Source organism: Ischnura elegans, assembly GCF_921293095.1.
Source record: "Ischnura elegans chromosome 13 unlocalized genomic scaffold, ioIscEleg1.1 SUPER_13_unloc_3, whole genome shotgun sequence".
NCBI lineage: Eukaryota > Metazoa > Arthropoda > Insecta > Odonata > Coenagrionidae > Ischnura > Ischnura elegans.
Window position 1 is genome coordinate 7,541,755 of NW_025791659.1, and position 25,724 is coordinate 7,567,478.

General features: G+C 39.6%; 1 protein-coding gene across 3 annotated transcripts in view; it reads left to right on the top strand.

The window, feature by feature from the left end:
* The window catches only part of LOC124172866, a 128,468-nt gene that overhangs the window by 98,807 nt on the left and 3,937 nt on the right, over positions 1-25,724 (top strand). For all 3 annotated transcript variants that reach the window (XM_046552365.1, XM_046552367.1, XM_046552366.1), the window contains 2 exons: positions 3,335-3,498; positions 19,335-19,487. In XM_046552365.1, the coding sequence (XP_046408321.1) occupies positions 3,335-3,498; positions 19,335-19,487 (317 nt within the window). The remainder of the gene's footprint in view (positions 1-3,334; positions 3,499-19,334; positions 19,488-25,724) is intronic.

The following is a 25,724-nucleotide window of genomic DNA, read 5'->3' on the forward strand; positions in this document are numbered from 1 at the left end:
TGAAATACGTACTCCAGGAGTAATAATCTTTAGATTTAGGCAATAAAAAAATAATAGGAAACCACCCTATTAGAAAGTGCCGCCGAAAAACTTTGTCCTAAAACTTTCTTCGGGAAAATTCTCCCTTTCGTACAAAGTATCCTCGAGTGTATGCACCACGTAATGAACACGTGTGTTTGCTGGTTGCATCTGCCCCTTACGCAAGGAGATGAATTAGATCATTGGTTCCCAAAGTGGGCGTTACCGCCCCCTGGGGGGCGTTGCTGTAGTCTATGGGGGCGAAAAGTGCCAAGGGGGCGGCAGGGGGGCACCGGAGGGTCCTGACAATGTGACAAATGCGAAGGTTCCGTAACCTTCCTTTAGTCTTCGTTTTCAAGCTTCACTTCTAAAGTTTACTTTGTTTCCCGCGTATGGAAGTAATTTAAACCATGCGTTTCTTTACATTTTAAAGTAAGAACGGTTGAAAAATATTTCCAAGCCTTTCTTGCACAAGGGAAACGTTTGAAAGGGTTTAGTTTCATTGGGTCTATCGTTGGTACAACTTCACTACTCAGAGAACTTAATTATTTACTAGTCATTTAATTAGTTATTACTAATTTAATACTAGACTAGATAACTTTTAAATATTTTCGTTATTTGACAACAAAATATGCATTCTAAAAATATGCAAAGCTATTTTATTAATTTACATTAATGTTTGCTACTTGTTGTGAAAGATGAATGCTGTAGACGTAGTAGTTTTCACTAGGTTGAGTTACAAAGTTCATGAAGTTGACAAAACGGCTAATTTTATGTTGCGCGGAGTCATTCTTTGCATTGGCGTGTCTACATTTTTGAATTTTTCATAAAACAAAAAATAAATCAGAACTGAGAATGAAATTTCCTTTAAAATGACGTACAGTGAGTCCTCGTTCTACGTCACCCTGTTTAACGTCATTTCGCGATAACGTCACGAAAATTTTGAGAAGGTCATTCGTTTATCGCACCTTCGCTTTGCGATAACGTCAAGGCTTTTAAATTTCGCGCGAGAAAAAAAGGCGAAGCGGTGGGCGTTGCAGGTTGTTCGTTTTGTGGGCGGTAATATAATCAGTCTAAACGAAGTGTAAAACAGTGTTGTTTATTGATAATTGCGATTACGGTTTTAGCAAAAAATTTCTGCAAAATGAATTCTTGCGTAGGTGCACAAGGTTTTACTTAACGTAATGGTTTTCAGGAACCTAAAAAGTGATTTCAAGGCATTTTTCCGTGTAGAACTCGGAGTTTTTGTCATCACTTTTTTGCCGTGTTCACAATAATTTTGGTTCCTGTAACTGCGACGATGTTTCAGCGATGATGATGCCCAGGCGACGCTCGCCCGGGCGACCACCATAGCGAAGCCGAAAAGCAAATGCGGGAAGATACAAAAATGGATAAGGATTTACGTCACTGCTGCTATTGTCGTCGATGAAGACAGGAACTCGTATTTTGCCATAGTTAGGCATTCCCTTCGTAAAAAATGCCCCTGATGCGATACGTTAAAAGTTTTTTGCGTAGGAATTGTGAGGTCTAGGAGCCGAGATTCACTTTTTACATTGTTTCTTATGGGATATTATGCTTCGATTAACGTCATTTCGTTTATCGTCACATTTTTCAGGAATGGTAAGTGACGTTAAACGAGGACTCACTGTAATTGTATTTTTACGACTGATGGCGTTTGGCGTAAAAAATCGATGCGCACATACGAGACACCCTAGGAAAAATGACATACCCCAGCATGTCCGTTGATAGGCAGAAAGAGGAATTTCCTCCAAAGGAATACCGATAACACCCGGCGAAGATGTCGAGTGTACAAATCAATATAAAAAATGAAAGAATAAACCTAATTTTTAAAGAATTACTTTTTTTATTTATTTACGTGAGTTTTCCCAGCGTTGCATACACGCAGCATTGTGAAAATCATATAATACCATTAATATAATAATTTTATTCCAAAAATTCATCTTAATTAGGCCAAAATAAATCGGGTAATGTGAAACAACCGAAGTTAAAAGCCCTACATACAGTCTGTGGAATAATGGGTTAAGGTGAGGTACACGATGTCGTACTATTTCTATGAAGAAATTGAGTGGACGTTCGAGAAGTTTTAGTGTGGTGGGAGAAGCAGTTGACCGAATGGGAGAGCAGTATACTAGGATGGGTCGCACACATCCAATGAAGGCGGACTTTAAAGCACTCGGTTTGGATGTCTCGTTCAGACAGTATGGGGTCCCAACCACGGCCACAGCCAAAACGTAATAGGGTGGTTTCCTATTACTTTTTATTGCCTAAATCGAAAATTAATTAAAATTTATTATTATTATTCTGGGGAATAATGGGTTAAGGACAGTGCCCTAACTTATATTAAGTCAATCCTCAAACAAAATCCTGAACCCTTTCGCGCCGAATTCCGCACCTGTGCGGCGAGGATTTTTTTTCCTCAACTACGAATGCCACACCAGTGCGTCCTGAATGTTCATACCCTAACCAATGAATGCCGCGCCTGTGCGGCACAGGTCGAAAAAAGTGACCGTGGCGGACACAATAGACCCACGGACGCGGTCGCCCCTCACGATCCGCCTTAGCGCGAGCCCAGCCCCTTCTTCGGCCGCTCAGGTCGACCCTTTCCTATCCTCTCCACGCGGTCAACTACTGTTATTTGCAGTGTGTTTTCCAAAAAAATATTTGTTGATTACTTTTGAAATCCAATGCTAGAAATGAATTCATCTTTTTTTTGCTGACCACATGGAAATTTCAAACGAAATTCTAACGTTAATATCAACAGAGTTATAGAACAACTAGTAAATATACTAAATCCGTCTATATAAACGTTAGAACTTTGTTTAAAATTTCTCCACGCTCAGAAAAAAACACGAAATTCATTTTGAATTAAAAAAAAATCGATACGAACAACAAATATTTGCATATATTCTGCGTTAATATTTTAGCTAGTTGACCGCGGACTCGTGCTAGTAAGGGGATTTTAATCCCTCTAGGGTCTGGGACAGAGGCCGAGGAAAAGGATCGGCGCCCCACCGAGTTGGGTCCAAAAATGTTTCGGAAGGGACCCACTGCCCTTAGTCGACGCGGAAAGGCTTCGTACAGAGGAGTAAAGATAACTTTCAAGAGACTTGTATTGAGGAAGAATATCCCTCAACGAAGGTTCGGCACGAAAGGGTTAAGGACAGTGCCCTAACTTATATTGAGTCCCAACTATAACTTAATATAGAGGAAATTGTCATGTCTGTGGGCATCATGTTGGTGAAATCTGCAGTCCATGGACATGACTTTCAGTGTGACTCTTTTTTTCTCTGAGCAGGTGTGAAACGTCGCTGATCCAGGTGCACTCGTACACGATGATGGTGACGAATGAGAAGCAGCTGTTCCATTGGAAGATGGTCGATACGCTGAACGAATCGGCGCCTCAGCTTCTCCTCCAATTGGTCATCGTCAACGTGCACCTGGTCAATGGAGAGACGGTCGGTGAGTGGATGTGCTTGTAATAATAATAATAATATTTTTTTTATTTGTCCAGAAATCTGTAGGTTGTGCGCAAAATACAAATATAGGACACGTCGATTTAGATGCATAATCAATAAAAATAAAATAAAATGAAAGGCAATAAAAAATAATAGGAAAGCACCCCTTAGCAAAAAAACTATTGGATTTTAACAGTTACTGTTGGGTTTTATCAGTTAGTGTTGGATTTTAACAGTTACTGTTTGATTTCAACAATTACTGTTGGGTTTCATGAGTTACTGTTGAATTTTCTACAGTTACTGTTGGATTTTCTACAGTTACTGTTGGGTTTCATCAGTTACTGCTGGATTTTCTACAGTTACTGCTGGATTATCTACAATTACTGTTGGATGTTCTACAGTTACTGTTGGATTTCAACAATTACTGTTGGATTTTCATCAGTTACTGTTGAATTTTCTACAGTTACTGTTGGATTTTCTACAGTTACTGTTGGGTTTCATCAGTTACTGCTGAATTTTCTACAGTTACTGCAGGATTTTCTACAATTACTGTTGGATCTTCTACAGTTACTGTTGGATTTCAACAATTACTTTTGGATTTTCTACAGTTATTGTTGGATTTTCTACAGTTACTGCTGGATTTCAACAATTACTGTTTGGTTTCATCAGTTACTGTTGAATTTTCTACAGTTACTGTTGGATTTTCTACAGTTACTGTTGGGTTTCATCAGTTACTGTTGGACTTTCTACAGTTACTGCTGGATTTTCTACAGTTACTGTTGGATCTTCTACAGTTACTATTGGATTTCAACGATTACTGTTGGGTTTCATCAGTTACTGTTGGATTTTCTACAGTTACTGTTGGATTTTCTACAGTTACTGTTGGATTTCAACCATTACTGTTGGGTTTCATCAGTTACTGTTGAATTTTCTACCATTACTGTTGGAATTATCTACAGTTACTGTTGGATTTCAACAATTACTTTTGGATTTTCTACAGTTATTGTTGGATTTTCTACAGTTACTGCTGGATTTCAACAATTACTGTTTGGTTTCATCAGTTACTGTTGAATTTTCTACAGTTACTGTTGGATTTTCTACAGTTACTGTTGGGTTTCATCAGTTACTGTTGGACTTTCTACAGTTACTGCTGGATTTTCTACAGTTACTGTTGGATCTTCTACAGTTACTATTGGATTTCAACGATTACTGTTGGGTTTCATCAGTTACTGTTGGATTTTCTACAGTTACTGTTGGATTTTCTACAGTTACTGTTGGATTTCAACCATTACTGTTGGGTTTCATCAGTTACTGTTGAATTTTCTACCATTACTGTTGGAATTATCTACAGTTACTGTTGGTTCTTCTACAGTTACTGTTGGATTTTCTACAGCTACTGTTGGATTTTCTACAGTTACTATTGGATTTCAACCATTACTGTTGGGTTTCATCAGTTACTGTTGGATTTTCTACAGTTACTGTTGGATCTTCTACAGTTACTGTTGGATTTTCTACAGTTACTGTTGGATTTCAACAATTACTGTTGGGTTTCATCAGTTACTGTTGGGTTTCATCAGTTTCTGTTGAATTTTCTACAGTTACTGTTGGGTTTCATCAGTTGTCCCAATTAACTGTTGAAATTTTCAATAGTTTTTTTTAAACAGTTTTTTAACAGTTTTTTGCTAAGGGACCCTATACCAGGATATTGATGAACTTGCCAAAATTATTACCTGCCAGTACTGGCTCGCCCGCGTCAAATCTCGCCCCAAACACATCGAGAACACATTCTAGCCATGGCGATTCTCCCAATCAAATGCACTTTAATCGAATTTTTGATTATGTATGTACACTATTTAAAAATAGGTGTTCGGTAAACTTCGTTTTCGTATTTGCCGTCGAGTGGTGCATTTTGTTTTTCTTTTGTTTTTTGTTGTGTTCGCCGTTAAGAGGGCAAATGGTTCTCAATTGTTGAATTGAGGTCAAATGTTGGCTAGTAAATACAGAACGCGTGTGCTTCGGACATCGAGGAGAATCTCTGCTTCAGAGACCACCCCCACGTCCCAGCTCGCCATGGCATGAACGCCACCGAATTTTTGTAAGTACCATTCGGCGGCAATACAATCTAATACAGTCCACTTTTCACCATTTTGAGTATTAAACAATAGGTATCAACAAGAGGTAACGTCTGATTACTAACCCTTAACCGGTGACGTGCGGTCTGAGAGACCGGTGCGTTTCTAAAATTATGAATATTTTCAAAATTAAGATTTCAAAATAATTATAATTCTCGTTAGCTTCATATTTTTGCATAACAAGGACATCCCACTCTTAAAATTTAACGTTCCTTTTATTAATTTCTGTAAATTTGCAATTGAACTCGATTAGCGGTCTGTGAGACCGCACGTCACTTACTGAGAATGCATCAAGAAAAGGAATAAGCGGGATAAATTTCATGGTTACTCACTACTACTTAGCCTTCCAATTTTAACATTTAAGGCCTTTTTTTTTAATCTGGCGAAATATTGATACATAAATATAATAATTATAACTCAAGTGTTTTTGGCATCAGTGTTTTGATCCTGCTTCAAATCACAATTTTTTATGACAAATTGGTTCGTATTGGGAGTGTAAAAATTTTAATATAAGTTTTAGAATAGTTAAGCATTCAAAGAAAAATTAAACAAAACAATAAAAATGGCGAAGCAATATTTTATGAATTTTTGTTTTAATGCGATCTCCAAGACCGCACGTCACTGGTAGTGTAACAAGAATTGCACGTCACTGGTTAAGGGTGCCTTCATAGCTCGGCGTTGCGTACTTGGGGGCGGAGCTAACTCATCGCAGCAAGTTGGAGCCCTTCAGAGCTCTGCGTTGCGAAAACAAATGAAAGGCAAAAAGCGTCGTTTCCTAAAAATCAGCCTGTGAGCATATCATCTGATGATTTCGAACTAAACGCACAATACATATGTTGTTTTCTGCATGTTTACCCAATTTCATTTCTTAAAATGTTCTTCTTAACTATAAATAGCATTTGAAGTTAATATGGCGACCATAAAGTCGATAATAATGCATGTAGTGATGGCACTTGTCTATGCATTATTATGACCTTTAAATTTTATTTCCTAACTCGGAATATTCGAAAAATAGCTAATTACATACACTCAGTGAACATGAGTAACGTGGAATGTTATCAGGAATATTTATTAATGATAACTGTTGTTCAAACAGATTGTCCTAGTCATGTTATCTAAATAGCTCTAACTGAGTAGATCATGAGGGCACAATTATTGGATATAAAATGGAATTTAAACGACCTTAGTCACCAACAAGCACCTCTTACGCTGTAATTAGCTTTTGATACCATTTACGGGTATGTGTTACGCTAATCTATGCCCCTCAGTGATTGTAATCTAATTTAGGGTTAACATTTGTCTTATGTTTGGGAAAGATACGAAATGTCTAAGCTGAACACTTCAAAATAGTAGTAAATAATGAAATAAATAGCATTTGCCACTCCCATTAGAGCTAATCTTGCATATTTGTATACCCAGAAACAAACACCAGTTCTAAATCGTCGGCGTACTGCCGCCTTGACGCAGAGAAAATCCGGCAGGTTCAGTTTTTCTGCGACGACGCAGCGAGCTGGCATCGTGACGTCATCAATTCTCAAAGACGGGCTCTGATTGGCTCGCTAGCCGCGGCGTCAACGCAACGCTGAACTGTGAAGGCCCCCTTATTCGCTACGGAGTGCTACAGGTTATGCTGTGACGTCACGGCAAACGTCACAAACCCGTTTCCCGCCTCGCTCCAGACCAGCTCCAGACGCTCCACTGAAAACTTGGGTCAGCGGAAGAGCGAGTCAAAATTTGGCTGTAATTCGAAGGGAAGGCATTGAGTCAAGGAGAGTTTACTCGCGTTGCATATGTTGGACGCTGAATGTTGACGCCTTTCTCCTATAGGGCTCAGGGAAACATGTCTTAATAATCACTTATTAAAACTGGCTAAGGTCGGAAAGTTTTCTTCGTTTGATAAGGTATTAATAATCCTTATTTAAGCCAAGCGCTACCTGCCAGCAGGGTACTCAGCTACCTGCTAGCAGCCTGCGTTGTATCAGCGTTAAGCTTGCCTCAAGGTCACCTCACAGGGCGGCAGGGGGAACCAGAAATACGTCACACAGAGAGATTTCCCGGCATTCATACTTACGCGTCGCGTTTTCGCGCGCTTGAAATTTATCACTTTTCATTTAATCGCGAAAAACAGATATCGTCATTTAAAAATCTAAAAGCGTGAAATACGTACTCCAGGAGTAATAATCTTTCGATATAGGCAATAAAAAAAATAATAGGAAACCACCCTATTGCACGTCACTGGTTAAGGGTTAAAAATGTATTGAAATAATACATTAATTGAACATTAATTAGATTGTGGAAATCCTTCATCCATCTCTTTCCCTTTCTTCCTGCCCTCTTCAATCCTTCTGCCACTCCGTTAGTAATGACCTTACTAAGGCTATTTCTAACAAACTGCCCTGAACTAAGTTGGTGGTGGGGATGCCATAAAACTGAACTGAAAACAGACAATCCGCGGATGTGTGGTTTTCGAAACCAGGCCTTAAACAAAGCATTAATAATACGAATAAAACCTTTTTATCGCCGCTAAGAAGATGGCGAACTGGCGAAGAAAGCTCTCCTTGAGTCCAGGAAGCACTCTTAAAATAACATACTAACTGCATAAATAATAACATATTGTTTGTTTTAGGTAAATTATGAACATTGCAAGACACTTAAGTGAAAGTTTGGTTTATCCCTGCTTTCCGATTATTCGTATTCCGCAATCTTTACAAGGAAAAATTAAATCGGACGCAAGATCATCGGAATTACTGAATTAATGCTAGGATGAACAGGGCTTATTATTTCTGTTAGAATCCCCTTCGTAAAACAGAAGCCATCGCGCGCTAGCTGCATTCACGGGAGCGCCGTGTTCCTGTTTTCCAAGCCTCGCAGTGTGCGATCACGCTCCTTGATCACGGATAAATGTCCTGCAGCAGTTTAAAGTATACCGGGACTAGCCACGGTGATAACTTTTACGGGAGTCACCCGCAATGCACAGTCGTGCGAAAGATCCACAGATAAAAAATCACTCGCCTTGACCGGGATTCGAACCCGGATCCCTCGATTTCCGGTCGAGTGCTTTAGCCAGTTAAGCTACCGAGACGTCAGTCTTTCCTGTAGAAATTTGTAGACTATACCGGACAAGGAGGTATGGACTGCTGAGCATATGATGCGACAAGCAGTCCAGGTCGTGCGCATGGCGCCACAGCCGGAGAGCAAAGCCCGAACTTGAACACTAGAGGTGTTCGCTCTGGACTTATGAAAGTATACCGGGACTAGCCACAGTGATAAATTTTACGGGAGTCACCCGCAATGCACAGTCGTGCAAAAGATCCACAGAGGAAAAAATCATTCGCCTTGACCGGGATTCGAACCCGGATCCCTCGATTTCCGGTCGAGTGCTTTAGCCAGTTAAGCTACCGAGGCGTCATTCTTCCCTGTGGATATTTTACGGACACTACCGGACAAGATGATGCTGGACTGCAGAGCAAACGATGCCACAAGCAGTCCAAATCGTGCGCACAGCGCCACAGCCGGAGAGTAGGCCCGGACATAGAACACAAGGGGTATTCGCTCTAGACTAGTTCAAAGTATACGGGGACTAGCCGCGGTGATAACTTTTACGGGAGTCACCCGCAATGCACAATCGTGCAAAAGATCCACAGAGAAAAAATCATTGGCCTTGACCGGTGCAGTCCAGCAACATCTTGTCCGGTAGTGTCCAAAAATATCCACAGGGAAGAATGACGCCTCGGTAGCTTAACTGGCTAAAGCACTCGACCGGAAATCGGGGGGATCCGGGTTCGAATCCCGGTCAAGGCGAATGATTTTTTCTCTGCGGATCTTTCGCACATAGTGCACATACTTAAGAACCATGGTATGGTCGTATCCAGCGAGGGGCAGGAGGAAGCAACTACCCGCCCGGAAGAAAATATCGCAAATGTCTTTATAGAAAATAACATTTAATGTAGCAAATAATTTTAAAAACTAATAAAGAGCTGTTACAGTTTCCTTGAAGAGTTGGTTTCATTCAACTTTTCCATGCTTCAATCTAACCTACAACTTGAAAAAGCATGGCTTGCCCTAAAGCAAAAGCAAGAAGCCCGGCCCAGCGGCGACGTAATATTTTTTCTTCGGATCAAAACCTTGTAAATCCCTTCAGAACTCTCAGTTCCACTCTGCATGTTATTGCAATACTGCCCATTCTCAATATGTTTTCAACTCCTGCATTCGAGGATTGACTAGTCCATGCGCCAGTCCTTATTTTTTAAAATTGAGAAAAGTTATGTTTTCCTAGTCTCAAAATGACCCAAGGGAGGTTTGTATTCACGTGTTAAAATTTGGTTACAGAAAATAAGCTCCTGAACACTGGAATGCCGGGAAATGGGCATACCTCAAGAATGCCGGGAGGGTGTCATTTTGACACTCATGTTCTGTGTTATGTTGCAGATTACAGTGCAACCTCGATATAACGACACCCCACGGTGCACTACTAAACACTCACTATAGCGAATTGTCGCTTTACCGGAGGTGGAGCAAATAATAGCCAATATAGCTGTTGCGACCAGATAAACAGGAACAGGAGTGGTGGGGCGACAGATAAACATCTATCCAATAAACGTAAGCATAAATCCAGATGAAAGGCGATGTTTTTTTGCATCACTAAATTTCCTTATTCAAATAACGACTAACTATTCAAACAATTCATAAGCGCCGCACTGAATAAAAATCATGCAAAGCATTGTTTCGTCAATCATTATATTTATCGAATGGCAGTTTACCACATAAATTTGAGACTGAGCACTCCATTAACTTCATTTCTAACAGATCGCTAGCAATTACAGATATAAAGGAGTCTTGATGAAAGTCTTCGGGCGGTGAAACCCTCACTATGGCGAGAGCCAACACCGAAAGGGTCTCGTAAAAACGAATTTTTTAACACGCTTATTATAGGGTCAATTGACGGTGCATCGGCTATCTCTCGTAATAGCGGGGGTGTCGCTATAGCCCATACTCGCTTTAACGAGGTTCCACTGTATTTTTTTCTTAGTCGCTAGTCTTTTTACGCTTATGTTTTTTGTATGTCGTCGTGTGTAGTGTACAGTGAGTCCTCGTTTAACGTCACTTACCGTTCCTGAAAAATGTGAGGATAAACGAAATGACGTTAACCGAAGCATAATATCCCATAAGAAACAATGTAAAAAGTGAATATCGGCTCGTAGACCTCACAGTTCCTACGCGAAAAAAATGTTAGCGTATCATATCTGGGGCATTTTTTACGGTGGGAATGCCAAACTATCGCATAAATACGAGTTCCTGTCTTCATCGACGACAATAGCAGCAGTGACGTAAATCCTTCTCCAATTTTGTATCTTCCAGCATTTGCTTTTCGGCTTTGCTATGGTGGTCGCCCGGGCGAGCGTCGCCTGGGCATCATCATTGCTGAAACATCGTCGCAGTTACAGGAACCAAAATTATTGTGAACTCGGCAAAAAAGTGACGACAAAATCTCCGAGTTCTACACGGAAAAATGCCTTGAAATCACTTTTTAGGTTCCTGAAAACCATTATGTCATGTAAAACCTTGCGCAACTACGTAAGAATTCATTTTTCAGAAATTTTTGCTAAAACCGTAATCGCAATTAAGAATAACCACACCATTTTACACTTTGCTTAGACTGACTGTATTACCGCCCACAAAATGAACAACCTGTAACACCCGCCGCTTCGCCTTTTTTTTCCGCGCGAAATTTAGAAGACTTGACGTTATCGCGAATAAACTAATGACGGTCTCAAAATTTTTGTGACGTTATCGCGAAATGACGTTAAACGGGGTGACGTAGAACGAGGACTCACTGTATAAAAAAATAAGTGTCGTCGCGGTAAACTTTGGCTGGTTTCGAGGAAAATCATTCGCAAACAGAGCGGAATATACTTATCTCACGAGCTAATAAATTTTTGAAAAAAATGAATAACAGCTGATATTTATTGAAATTATGTAAAACATAAACAATCACGAAGGTGTACTATTCTAAAATACTAATTTGGCTGATTATAATAAAACTGCATCCCACGAAGCACCTAAAACCGAACCAAGATATGATAAAATATACTGGGAGTCAAAATGACACCGTCCGGCATTCAAAGTAACTTTGATTGTTTTAGGCCGGAAAAAAGAGATGGAGGTATCCCTAACACTGTCGTCTTATCGAGCCTTAAAAATGATAAAATGTCACGAAATGTTTTATTCTTCAACACTCCTTAAAGGAAAGACCTCCACTCTTCAGCACTCCTCCAGCTATGAAAAAAATGTTCGCGTAGGGTGTCAAAATGACACCCTTTGGCATTCTCGTGTTAAGGGCTTTACTTCTACATTTTACTGAGAAAAAGCAGTTTCTCGGCCCGAAAAAAACTATATTGAGGGTCCTCAGTCAGCCGATTTCTTCATCTGAATGTACTTCAGCCAAAAGGGTGACTAATCCGGGACCCTTTCCTCGACGAGCTCACCCTCGCAGGACCGTCTCATCGTCCCTCCCAAGAAGCGACTGTTCTGACTGCATTTTGAGAATCTATCAATCAATTCGATCATCAAAAAATGATTGTTTGCATCGCACTCCTGCCAATCAAGTACGTCTTTGAACCCTGTTTCTTCGACGAAAAATAACGATTTTGTCAACTTTGCTAAAAATATGGCCGCAAACCACCAAAAAAAATGGCCGTTTTTGCAAAGTTAACAAAATCGCTATTTTTTATGGCAGGAGTGCGATGCAAACAATCATTTTTTGATGATCGGATTGAGTGGTTGATTTTCAAATTGCAGTCGGAGCGGTCACTTTTCAGTAGGGAGGCCCCCCGCTTGGAGGGTCGAAGAGAGGGGCCAGCGAGGGTGAGCTCGTCGAGGAAAGGGTTCTTTATTAGCAACCCTTCGGAGGGTGTGCCACGTCCATCCTGGAAGTACCTGCTCCATGCTCCAATGAAACGCATTTCAACCTTTTCGCCGCATGTGTGGAAAAGGTTTTCGGAGATTGAAGAACTATGAAAGGATTAAGCTTCGTTGCCTTACTATACATTCCGTCATCAAATATTCAAATAGGGTGGTTTCGTATTATTTTTTTATTGCCTAAATCGAAAGATTATTACTCCTGGTGTACGTATTTCACGCTTTCAGATTTTTAAATGAAGATATCTATTTTTCGCGATTAAATGAAAAGTGAAAATTTTCAAGCGCGCGAAAACGCGACTGCTAAGTATGAATGCCGGGAAATCTATCCATCTGGCTCCCGCTGCCGCCCTGTGAGGTGACCTTGAAGCGGGGCTTAGCGCTGATACGACGCAGGCTGCTGGTGGGTAGCTGAGTACCCTGCTGGCTGGTAGCACTTGGCTTAAATAAGGATTATTAATACCTTATCAAACGAAGAAAACTTTCCGACCTTAGCCAGTTTTAATAAGTGATTATTAAGACATGTTTCCCTGAGCTCTGCGCCTCATGCATACATTGGTAACCTCAGACGATGTAAAACTCCTATTTACTCATATAGAGACTTGGTCCATGTGACGTCACGTGGAGTGGCATCGCATGGGCGCCAATCTGGCCTTTTTCAAATGAGAATGAAATTGACCCTTGCCATTCGTCTAAACCGGTATTTCTAAAACCAAATAATTTGTATATTCTGAATACACTAATGGTGGGTAACGAATCGCAATCAATACCTTTCGTTTTCTTTGATGAAGGAAACTACCCTATTCACAGAATGCATGTTTTCTTGACTCAGAGTAAATTAAGATATAATAAGGGAAATATGACTGGCTATCGATTGAATTTCAGTGACAATTACAATTTTCAGATGATGATTTCTTATTTTGTCCGGAAGCCTCACGTCTACATCTAGTGCGCAGATGTGGGTATAATATGTCATAAGCAAGCTTAGACCTTTGTTTGGGATGTTAGGAATCCAGTCGGTTACATTTTAAAAGAAAATGCACAAACAAAGTTCTGCCAAGCACTTTTTTAAGTACTTCAAGTAAGGGAAAAACGAATTTCCACACCTATTCGTCCCGTAAAATTTGTCCTCTTAATTTATGATTTCTGTCAATGCCTGGAAATGTAGTGGGATTCTGATATATATTCCCCTGTATCGCTCTGTAAGATATCTATTCTTGATTCCTTAAGCAATCTAAGCCTAGTGTGCAGCCTCCGAGTACATAGCGGCTCCCAGCCTTGGTTTTACCCTCGTAGTAGCTTTTGTAGAATGCAGCTTTCCTTTGTAAGAAAGCTTTGCCTCAGTGGATTTATTCCATTTTTATGGAATGTTTTTGTCCAATAGTACCTTTAAAGATATTAACTTCACGTCAACCATCACGCTCTCGGCACTTTAAGGAAACGCATTTTAACCTTTTTGATGCATGTGAGGAGAAAGTTTTCGGAGATTGAACATTTTATGTAATTAAAACTTTAAAATTACCTTGTAGGTATATACAGTGGAACTTGGTTATAACGGCATCGACTGTAACGTCAACTCTGGTTTAACGTCACATTTTATACAGACCGGCCAAAATTGAACATTTTATGTTGTACGAAAACCTGTTTATATCGTCAAAAAATATTGCGACGCTCGGGTATAGCGTCAAAGATTTTGCAGTTCTTAGGTTGCAAAAGTGGAAGTGTGATTGTATTATGTCCCATAGTTCATAGAAACCATGTGTAGAAACATCAAAAGCAAAAACGGGTCACGAGCTGGACGTTGAGCTGGTGACGGGATGCAACTCTTTTGTTTAATTGGTGTCTGGAGGGAGCGGGGGCTGTCCCGCATACCTGGGTCTTATCCCTTCCCACCCCTACATTCTACAAGGTCTCTGACACAGGCACACTGTATTGTGTTGTTTGTTTCGTTAGTTACAGTAGATCAATCCTGGGCAATGCATATCAGCGAATTGGCACGTAAGCTCAGTTCTGTGTGTTATCTAATTAGGTATATACGCTCCACTGTGTCACTAGATGTTCTGCTACTCTTGTATTATGGTGAATTCCACTCTCATGTTCTGTACAGCATTCTGCATTGGGGTCCATCTCCACATGCCGTTACCATATTCAAAATTCAAAAAAGAGTGGTACGCTTATTGTCCAACAAACCCTATCGGACACCCTGTCGGCCATTGTTTAAAGATCTACGAATATTACCTGTGCCCTGTCTTTATATATTCACCATACTTCTCAAAGTAAAGACTAACTTCCAAGACTTTGTCCCAAACGCCAGCATTCACACTCATTATACGAGGCAGCACAAAGATTTGCATGTCCCCTATGTACGGACTAAAAGTGCTGCCTGTGGTGAACAATTTATGAGTCTACTTTTGTACAATAAGCTCCCTATGGAGCTAAAAGCTCCCATGAGTCAAGGGGTATTTAAAAACAAGCTGAAAGACTTTTTACTTTCAGGCTGCTTTTACTCTATATCAGAGTACCTGTCACAGTAATATTATATATGCTCACCTCACTTTGCTGTTTGTGCCTTATATCTTTTATTTGTACCCAATCTGTGTTTTTGACGTGCCTTATACAATTTATGTATTGCATATAATTGTCTTTCCGGCAAATAAAGATTATTATTATTATTATTATCAGTCATATCACTACCTACCTCCGTGTGAGCATCGCGTATGTTGACAGTTGTTTTATACGTCGTTAGTTGTGTTTTGTTTGTGCAGTGTCAAGTTGTGGTGTCAAACGGAAGGTGCTTCCTATCAAGGGAAAAGTGCGGTCGATCAGAGCGGTGGAAAGTGGAAGAAATATCGCTGAAGTGTGTCGTGAGTTTGGTCTGGTAAATTCTACAGTAGGCTCAATTTTAAAGAATAAAGACAAAATTTTAACCGCGTTTGAGGAAGACAGAGAAAACGTAAAAAAATAAGAAAGTGCGAACATGGTGATGTGAATGAGGTGTTGCTTAAATGGTTTAAGCAATGCCGCAGTGCCAACATTCCTATTGCACTCAGCGTGCTTCAAGACGTTTGTTGCACAGCGGAGAGAATTTTTATTTCTGAAAGGACCGTTCAAAAGAAGATCACAGATTTTTTTCGACGGTAAAGTAAGATTTTTACTAGGCTATAAAATATTTAATTGTGAATATCATTTTTTATTAACGTTTTTTATAATATACATATTCCAATGTACGAGTAGATTTCAATAAACAGTGTTGTATATAAAGCAGAACATTTGCGTCTTTACTTTGTCCTTTCACTCAGATTTAAGGCTGCTTTTTTTATAACGTCACTCGGATATAACGTTAAAAATCTTCTGGCCCCTTTGATGACGTTATAACCTAGTTCCACTGTATATCAATTGTGTATGTATGAAAAAGATAATTTAGAAGACTTCACCACCAATGCTCAAGTGCATGGACGTACTACTCGCCATAGTGGGGATGTACGTATGTATTGCCACTCAACTGCCTTGTATAATAAGAGCCCCTTCCAAATGGCTTCCAAGGTCTATAATGCCCTGCCTCCAAGATTAAAAAATTCTCAGTCTAGGGCAAATTTCAAGTATGTCCTGAAAAACTTTCTATTTAACAAAAGTTATTATAGCATCTTATATGTTACTGTGTAAAGTCCTGGGACCAATAAAAATTATGATTATATTATTATAGCCTCCTAGTACATAGCGGCTCCCAGCCTTGGTTTTACCCTCGTAGTAGCTTTTGAAGAATGCAGCTTTCCTTTGTAAGAAAGCTTTGCCTCAGTGGAGTTATTCCATTTTTATGGAATGTTTTTGACCAATAGTACCTTTAAAGATATTGATTTCACTGCAACCATGAAGCTCTCACCACTTTAACGAAACGCATTTTAACCTTTTCGACGCATGTAGACAGGGTTCCCACTCAACCGTGAGAACCTTAAAACCGTGAATAAACCGTGAATTTCGTCTACCGTGAAAAAACCTGGAAATAGCCTTGAAATTCGTCATAAAACCTTAAAAACCTCTCAAACTTGATTTTAGATCTACGATTAACGGATCAAAAGAAAAATAGGTCAGTCACTCGCAGATACTGTCCACGCATTGATCGGCACACGTATATTCGAAGCACAAATATTGGTCCGTGTGTCATGACCACACACAGACCTTAAGGCTGTGATTGGACGACCTTTAACCAAAGCGATCATTAACCCTGGCGAGAAATCAGACACCTCTTCACTTCCCTGTCACTCTCCATTTTCTCACTCACAACCTATAGCCGGCCCTAAATTTTTCGAACGATAGGCGACGTCATAAGAGCACTTCCATTGCTGCGTTTTGCATCCCCGGCAATGATAGCATTTGCTATATTTTTAGTTAACGGGCGGCCAGTGATTTTTATGAGATCAATATTTCTTCCTAAAATGGCTTATCAAGCAGACCGTGAATTTGACCCAATTTAAACTGTGAAAACCTGGAATAAAACAGTGAATTTTATAATTTTGTTAGAGTGGGAACCCTGTGTGACGAGAAGGTTTTCGGAGGTTGAACATTTTACGGAATTAAAACTTTAAAATTACCTTGTAGATATATATATATCAATTGTGTATGTATGAAAAAGATAATTTAGAAGACTTTACCACCAATGCTCAAGTGCATGGACGTACTACTCGCCATAGTGGGGATGTACATATGTATTGCCACTCAATTGTCGTGTATAATAAGAGCCCCTTCCAAATGGCTTCCAAGGTCTATAATGCCCTGCCTCCAAGATTAAAAAATGCTCAGTCAAGGGCAAAATTTCAATTATGTCCTGAAAAACTTTCTACAGTGGAACCTCGTTAAAGCGAGTACGGGCTATAGCGAGACCCCCGCTATTACGAGAGATAGCCTATGCACCGTCAATTGATCCTATAATAAGCATGTTAAAAATTTCGTTTTTACGAGACCCTTATGGTGTTGACTCTCGCCATAGCGAGGGTTTCACCGCCGGACAAAACTTACACCAAGACTTAATCTCTGTAATTGCTAGCGATCTGTTAGAAATGAAGTTAATGGACTGCTCAGTCTCAAATTTATGTGGTAAACTGTCGTTCGATAAATAAGTAGCTATATTGGTGAAAATATTTTGGCATTAGCATTCGCGAGTGCTTGATCTTCTTTGGTTCCTCGGGCGGCAGAAAGCAGTCATCAGCATACCCGCACGTCCTTGAGTTGCATGAATAGAAAGCATTTGATGGAACACACCATGGCCAAAAAAACACCAAACACGTCTAAGCGAGAAAATAAAAATAAAGGAGTAATATGAGGTATATTGGCTATTATTTGCACCACCTCCGGTAAAGCGACAATTCGCTACAGCGAGTGTTTATTGATGCACCGTGGGGTGTCGTTTTATCGAGGTTCCACTGTATTTAACAAAAGTTATTATGGCATAAACGACTTTCTGGAGGAATGTGGATACTACATACTACAGAAGTGTATGATTTTATATATTATTTTTTGTATTGACTTGTCCTATATTTTACTATGTAAAGTCCTGGGACCAATAAAAATTATTATTATATTATTATAGCCTCCGAGTACATAGCGGCTCCCAGCCTTGGTTTTACCCTCGTAGTAGCTTTTGAAGAACGCAGCCTTCCTTTGTAAGAAAGCTTTGCCTCAGTGGAGTTATGCCATTTTTATGGAATGTTTTTGACCAATAGTACCTTTAAAAATATTAATTTCACTTCAACCATCACGCTCTCGGCACTTTAACGAAATGCATTTTAACCTTTTCGACGCATGTAGACAGGGTTCCCACTCAACCGTGAGAACCTTAAAACCGTGAATAAACCGTGAATTTCGTCTACCGTGAAAAAACCTGGAAATAGCCGTGAAATTCGTCATAAAACCTTAAAAACCTCTCAAACTTGATTGTAGATCTACCATTGACGGATCAAAATAATAATAGGTCAGTCACTCACAGATACTGTCCACGCATTTGTCAGCAAATGTATATTGGAAGTGCAAATATTGGTCCGTGTGTCATGACGACACACAGACCTTAAGGCTGTGATTGGACGACCTTTAACCAAAGTGATCATTAACCCTGGTGAGAAATCAGAGACCTCTTCACTTCCCTGTCACTCTCCATTTTCTCACTAACAACCTTTAGCCGGCCCTAAATTTTACTAACGATAGGCGACGTCATAAGAGCACTTTCCTTGCTGCGTTTTGCATTCCTGGCGTTTATCGCGTTTGCTATATTTTTAGTTAACGTGTGGCCAGTGATTTTTACGAGATCAATATTTCATCCTGAAATGGCTTATCAAACAGACCGTGAATTTGACCCAATTTAGACTGTGAAAACCTGGAAAAAACCGTGAATTTTATATCTTGTATGATGTTAGGCACGATGTGGTGGAAGTTCGTAATATTGTTGAAATGACACATTGCAATATTTCCACTTATAGAGTTATTTTACACTACGCATTTCGTCGTTACAGCGACATTTTCAAGTGTGAAAAAAGTCTTAAAGATTTTCCTTATATATCACCCTCCCCTCAAGCACCATGATATATAAGGAAAATCTTTAAGACTTTTTTCACACTTGAAAATGTCGCTGTAACGACGAAACGCGTAGTGTAAAATAAATCTATAAGTGGAAATATTGCAATGTGTCATTTCAACAATACACGTGAATTTTATAATTAAGTTAGAGTGGGAACCCTGTGTGAGGAGAAGGTTTTCGGAGGTTGAACACCAGGTTAATGTGTGGCATTGGTGTCGTTTGCAGGTCACTGGAGCATCATGGGAATCCTGGCGTCTCTGGCATGTTTCTCGTGGACCCTACATTTGTGCCACTATTACATGCACTACGACGGCCTCAAGAACAACTTCAAGCTGCCGGACAGGGCCACTGACTTCCTCGCCCACTTCCTCATCGTCTGTGAGCACTTTTGTCTTTTGTTTTCTTTTTTTTAACGTTTCATTTTGCTTGTTATTTTCTGTACGACCTTTCAATTTTGTTATGGGTAAAAATTGGAAGGTCTTAGGGCCGTATTCTTAGTCGAACAGTCGGCATATACTAGGACCCCTTGAGATACTTTCTCAACTCGTGATGGAGTTTTGAAACCACACGTTTCAGTCCACTAGAACCATTCGTGTTGCGTGATGTCAGAATTCTCCTCGTGTGTAGTTCCAGAGAGTGGCTATTTTTACAATAAGGGATCCCTATCATGGCTTCAACTAGTAGAAAAAGATTGCTAATTCCAAGTGATGAAGAAATAATTGAAGAATTACTTGCAAGTGATATTGACGAAAGTGTAAGTTCGGAAAGTGATGGAGAAAATTATATCAATGATCGCTCTGAAATTGACGAACTACAGCCTGTTTACGATGAAATTGAGGATGCTGATGGAGCGGAAAGCTTTGTGTGGGAGGGAATAAGAAATTAGAAAGGTAACGGGGAACCATTTGTAGGTGGTTTTGGACCTCAAGACGAAGCAAAAAATTTGTCCAACGCTATAGATATTTTACAGTTATTTTTTGATGAAGAATTCATTCATACTATTGTTCTAGAAACAAATCTTTAGGCTGAGCAACGGATTCCATCAGGTGATCCCACATTTTCAAGGAAGTCGAGAGTAACCGCTTGGAAACCAGTGACAGAACAAGAGATATACGTAACACGGGGATTATCCATGCTCATGGGAATTGTGCAGAAGCCAACATTACGGATATACTTTTCAAGAAAGAGAGTTAGGACCGTATTCTTAGTCGACCCTGTAGGGTCAACCGACCCTGGATACGTCATCAGCCCCTACATAAACCGATTCCGCCCTACATACCCCAAATCAAGCCCTACATGTGGCCGTTTTTGGAACTAAACGGGCCCTACTTGATGTAGGGTACCCGAACCAACCCTACACCCTACAAAAACATGGCGGCCAACTATCGTCTGCTGATCACTTCGATTAAAGAATCTACGTTACGATGGATATTAAGGGAGACAACCTCACACAAGCCATTTCAAAATGTACAGTAACACAGCGGAAATATAATAATACTACCACTTTATAACCACCAAGTTAAAAAAATTGACTGAACTAATAAGAACAATATAGCGGTATACATCACCTTGTTTCTACGAATATATAATAATATTTTTCACGTTTGGCACTCGGCATACTTTTGGGAAACCAATACTTCGTTTACGTATATACATAGAAAACTTATTTTCATGCCACTATTTGCCACATAATAAACTTAACTATGGAAGGTGAAAACGAATGACGAACCTTGATGATGCAACGTAAGTTCCCACGTCAATGCTCATATTTGCTCCGTACTTATTACTATCTTGTACAGACCGCTTTTGAAGTAATTTAAAGACAATCAGGTTATACTTTTGGCTCGATATGAGAGTATTTTTAGCGATAATGAAGGTACCGACACGACCTGGCGGACGACACGTATTGTTTATTTACCTTGAGCCGTTACCCTAACAATACGCCCGAAAATTATCGGACGTCTTTTCTTAGTTTCATAGTTAGTTCCCAACACGCCACCAGAGTGGAAAATTGGTGCTGCGCCATCATCTATGTCATTTTAGAGAACTTGACGACGGAATTACCCCCCACCACTTATGTAGGGTCGACGGAGAAACGCATGTAAGGGCCTTTTGTTATGTAGGGACGGATATGTAGGGTCGACTAAGAATACAGCCCTTAGAGAAACAATTTGTATAAAGATTGGATTGAAAGAGGTAGGTTTTATCCTGTGTAATTTATCCGTCGTGATGGTGACAGAATAAAAAGAAACTTCTTGAAATGTAGGCTTTCCCGTAGCGAAAAAACTGTTTAAAAAACTGTTGAAATACATTTCATTTTATAATAATTAATTTTTGAATGTAATTAACTGTTGAAATTAACTGAAATTTAATTAACTGTTGAAATATGTTTGCATTTATTTCAACAGTTAATTGGGACAACAGTTGAATCCAACAGTAACTGCAGAAAATTCAACAGTAACTGTTGAAACTCAACAGTTACTGCTGAAGTCCAACAGTAATTGTTGAAATCCAACAGTAGCTGTAGAAGATCCAACAGTAACTGTTAAAATCCAACAGTAATTGTTTTATGGGTAAAAATTGGAAGGTCTTAGAGAAACCAGGGTTCCCTCTCAACCGTGAAAACCTTAACCTTTTCCCTACCGTACACGTATATATACGTGTGGACGTTTCCTGACCCGGGAGACCACGGGCGTATATGTACGTGTGAGATTTTCCCGGTCAAGAAAACGAAACCCGTATATATACGTTTTCTAGCTCTCCCCCTTTCAGGACGGTCGTGGGTTTAGGTCGCCTTTGTCTCGGGACCCAACGCTTCGGGGTTTAGGATTAACCCTCCGAATCCGGGAGCAGGTACCCGGACCCTTCGTCTTTTATAACCCCTCTCAGCGGTAAGGGACAGCGGTCATACAATTGTTTATAGAGTCAATTTTCGAAATAAATATTTGTTCATTTCTCAAGAAATATAAACTAAGAATTGAATTGTTTGTCTTTTGAGCAGCGTTTAGAATATTTAAATGAAATTCTACGACAAATATTAACTTATATCTCGAGTTATGTATAAACATCAACATGGAAATTGTTGATGCGTTAAATGCTTTGATAATGGCCTTAGAACTTCGTTTAAAATTTGACAATGCTCAGATAAAAATGAGGAATTATATTCTATGTCTGTAATTTACGTGCAAGCAACAATTATCCATTTGCTAAATACATATAAGCAATACATAAGTTGACCGCGAACCAATGCCGCAGGTATGGTCGTAAAACCGGAAAGGAGGGAGCACAACTACTCTCGGAGTCCGAGATAATGCGGAGTCCCACTGTGGAGAGGTCGAAAAAGGTTCAGCGAGACCCTTCTTAACGAATGCCCTCCAAAAATGCTCCGTACCACGAGAAAGAAGAGTCTCTTGGGGCTCGGTACAGCAGTCAAGCTAAGACGAAAACTCCGCGGTCTCGGAAGGGTTAAAACCGTGAATAAGCCGTGAATTTCGTCTACCATGAAAAAACCGGGAAATAGCCGTGAATTTCTTCATAAAACCTTAGAAATCTCTCAAACTTGATTGTAGAACTACGATGGACAGATTAAAAGAAAAATCGTTCTTTCGATCACGTTTCAAAGCCGAGTCACGTGCAGATACAGTCCACGCATTTATCTACACCCGTGTATTCGAAGCTTAACTATTAATTGGTCCATGTGTGCCATGACAGCACATTGACCTTAAGCCTGCGATTGGAAGACATTAACCCTGGCAAAAAATCAGGCACTTCTTCACTTCCCTGCTCTCTCCATTTTCCCACTCACACCCTTTTAGCAAGAGCTGAATTTTGCTAGCGATAGGTGACTTCATAAGAGGTAGCACTTTCATTTCTGCGTTTGCATTCAAGGCATATGTTGCGTTTGTTACATTTTTAGTTAACGTGCGGCCGATGATTGTTACGTGATCAATATTTCTGCCTAAAATGCCTTATCTATAAACCGTGAATTTGATGACATTTGGAAAACCTGGAAAAAACCGTGAATTTTGTGATGTGGTTAGAGTGGGAACCCTGGAAACATTTCGTGTAAAAATTGGATTGAAAGAGGTAGGTTTTATCCTGTGGAATTTATCCGTCGTGATGCTGACAGAATAAAAAAAAACTTCTTGAAATGTAGGCAATTGCCGCGAGATTCATGTTATGGTATGGTATTTGGAGGAGGCGACCTACAGCTGAGGCCATTTGCTCCATGAGGGAAGGGTAGGTAAGGAAGGTTAACGGGATTTTTACCATAAAAATCCCATAAAAATATCAATTTTCAAGTATTCCCTCGGTGTTTGAGTAAATAAACAATGTTAGAGTATAAAAGTATCCTATATATATGTATATAAAAATAGAATAGAAAGTATGAGCGATGCTGTGGTCGACTCCGATTACTCCAAATACGCTACCACGACAGTACAAGAGAGAGTCCGGCACCACCACAGTCGAAAAGGTGTTTGGCACCCACGTTGACTACTCTAGTGGTTGACTGTTACGCAAACAAAAACTGAAACTGGCAATTCAAGGAATCATAATGACTTATCGACATTAAATACGGTTATTATGGAGGATTCCGCGGTGAGTTGATTGGTGATGGTTTTCCGGGTTTATACCGCATTGATTCATGTTTTTTCGGACGATAGTTTCGGGCGCGTTCCAGCTCCCGTCTTCGGGTCCAAATGATGTGCAGATCTGTGATCCTTATATATATATAGCTAGTCAGGCGGATGTTGATTTTTAATTCCATTGTTGGAAAAGCCGTTTGAAAGATGAGGATAAAGGATAGCCGTCTTCCCTATTGGAGTTCAAATCGCAAAATTTGAGCTCGATCGGCGACCCAAAGGTCGTGTATTCCCCTTGTTAGTTTCACAGGTAGGTATCATTATGCAAACCAGAGTGAAAAACTGGCCCTGTGCCATCATATACGTCATCTCAAGAGAACTTGACGATGGAATTACCCCCCACCTCTTATGTAGAGCCGATTTAGAAATGCATGTAGGGCCAGGGATGCCAACATAAAAAAAATAATCGGAGGACCAAGTGCCAAAAGGTGAAAAATATTAATACAGGCGGTCCTCGACTTTCGTACACTCGACTTTCGTACAATTCGTACTTTCGTACGTTCAAAATTGACACCTTTTACTTGACTTCCGTACGCTAAATTCGGACTATCGGACGTTGGTCTGTATTTTTTTAAAATTCCCGCGATGTTTATTGCGCATCCCAACATTCAATTGTTTCAAATGACAGTATATGCGAACAATACGAACGTTTACAATGAAGGGAATTGTTTTTAGTTGACTCAAATCTAGGTGACTTATTTGGGAGAACGACTGCCTGCTTTAGGCTCCTTCATCAAGAGAAGAAGAAAGCCTTCATTGGAGAGATTTTTCAAAAAAGTTGACTAAACATCATCAAATAGCTTTCAATAAAACTAGTAAGATCTTCTTTCGAATTGTGTTTTTTCATTTGAGGGCTGTTTAATTCAAGTACACCTTCAGAAACGATATTGCGTATTGCACGAAATATCACCCGAATTCCGTTTGTCTTTTGTCTTTTTTGAATGGCATGCGAGATATACGCAATCACGAATGTCACCTGCCGGATGTCGAATTTTGGTGTGAAAATTAAAAGGCATCCCGAGTGCGGGTTCAACAATTACATTTGGTTATGCTTCTTGATATGTCTTTTCATTTATAATGGACGTAACAAGTGGAATGTCAGTTTAAACGGCAAGAGGAAGTTTCACTCGATAGCCAACGGAGTTCTTGTTTTTTTTTAACTTTTATTTGCAGTTTCCGCGTATTTTCGAAAGAAATTAGATGATTTGAGGAATATTATTAACATATTATTAAAATTTAGTGAATTGAAATGAAATCCGTGGAAAAAAAGGTTTTAGTGCATATATATTCCGCTCTTATGGAACGTAACCCCAAATTAGTATTGAAGTCAATGGTTCGACTTTCGTACGTTCGACTTTCGTACAAGTTCTCGGGAACGCATTGTGTACGAAAGTCGGGGACTGCCTGTATATATCCGCAGAAACAAGGTGATGTATACAGCTTTATTGTACTTATTATAATTCAGCCAATTTTATTGTTTATTTCACTTGATGGGTATAATGTGATAGTATTATTACCTTTCATAAAATCTTGAAAATCTCTCAAACTTGATTTTACTTGTAATCTTGCCCCGTGAAATTGTATATAAATTTTATAAGTAGTGAGTTTTAAGCTTTTTAAGCATTTTAGAAGAGTCGTATGATCAACATTAGAACCCTGATAACTCGAATCTCGATATCTGGACACTCCGGGGAAAATCGACGAGCCTGACACATTAAAAAAAAAAAAAAAAAACGGGGCAGTGGTGGGACTGGCCGGCAGAAGTGAAAACTGAAATAATTATTAGCCATTTATTTTTTATATAGATTTAATATTATTAAAGAACTATTTTTTCCAGTAATACTCATTTTTCAACAAAAATTGAAATTATCTTTTTCAGCAAACTGTTTATTATTAAATATATATTATACATGCGATGTGTATGAATAGAAAGTAACATTATTTATATATTAAAATTAAGAGACGAATTTTT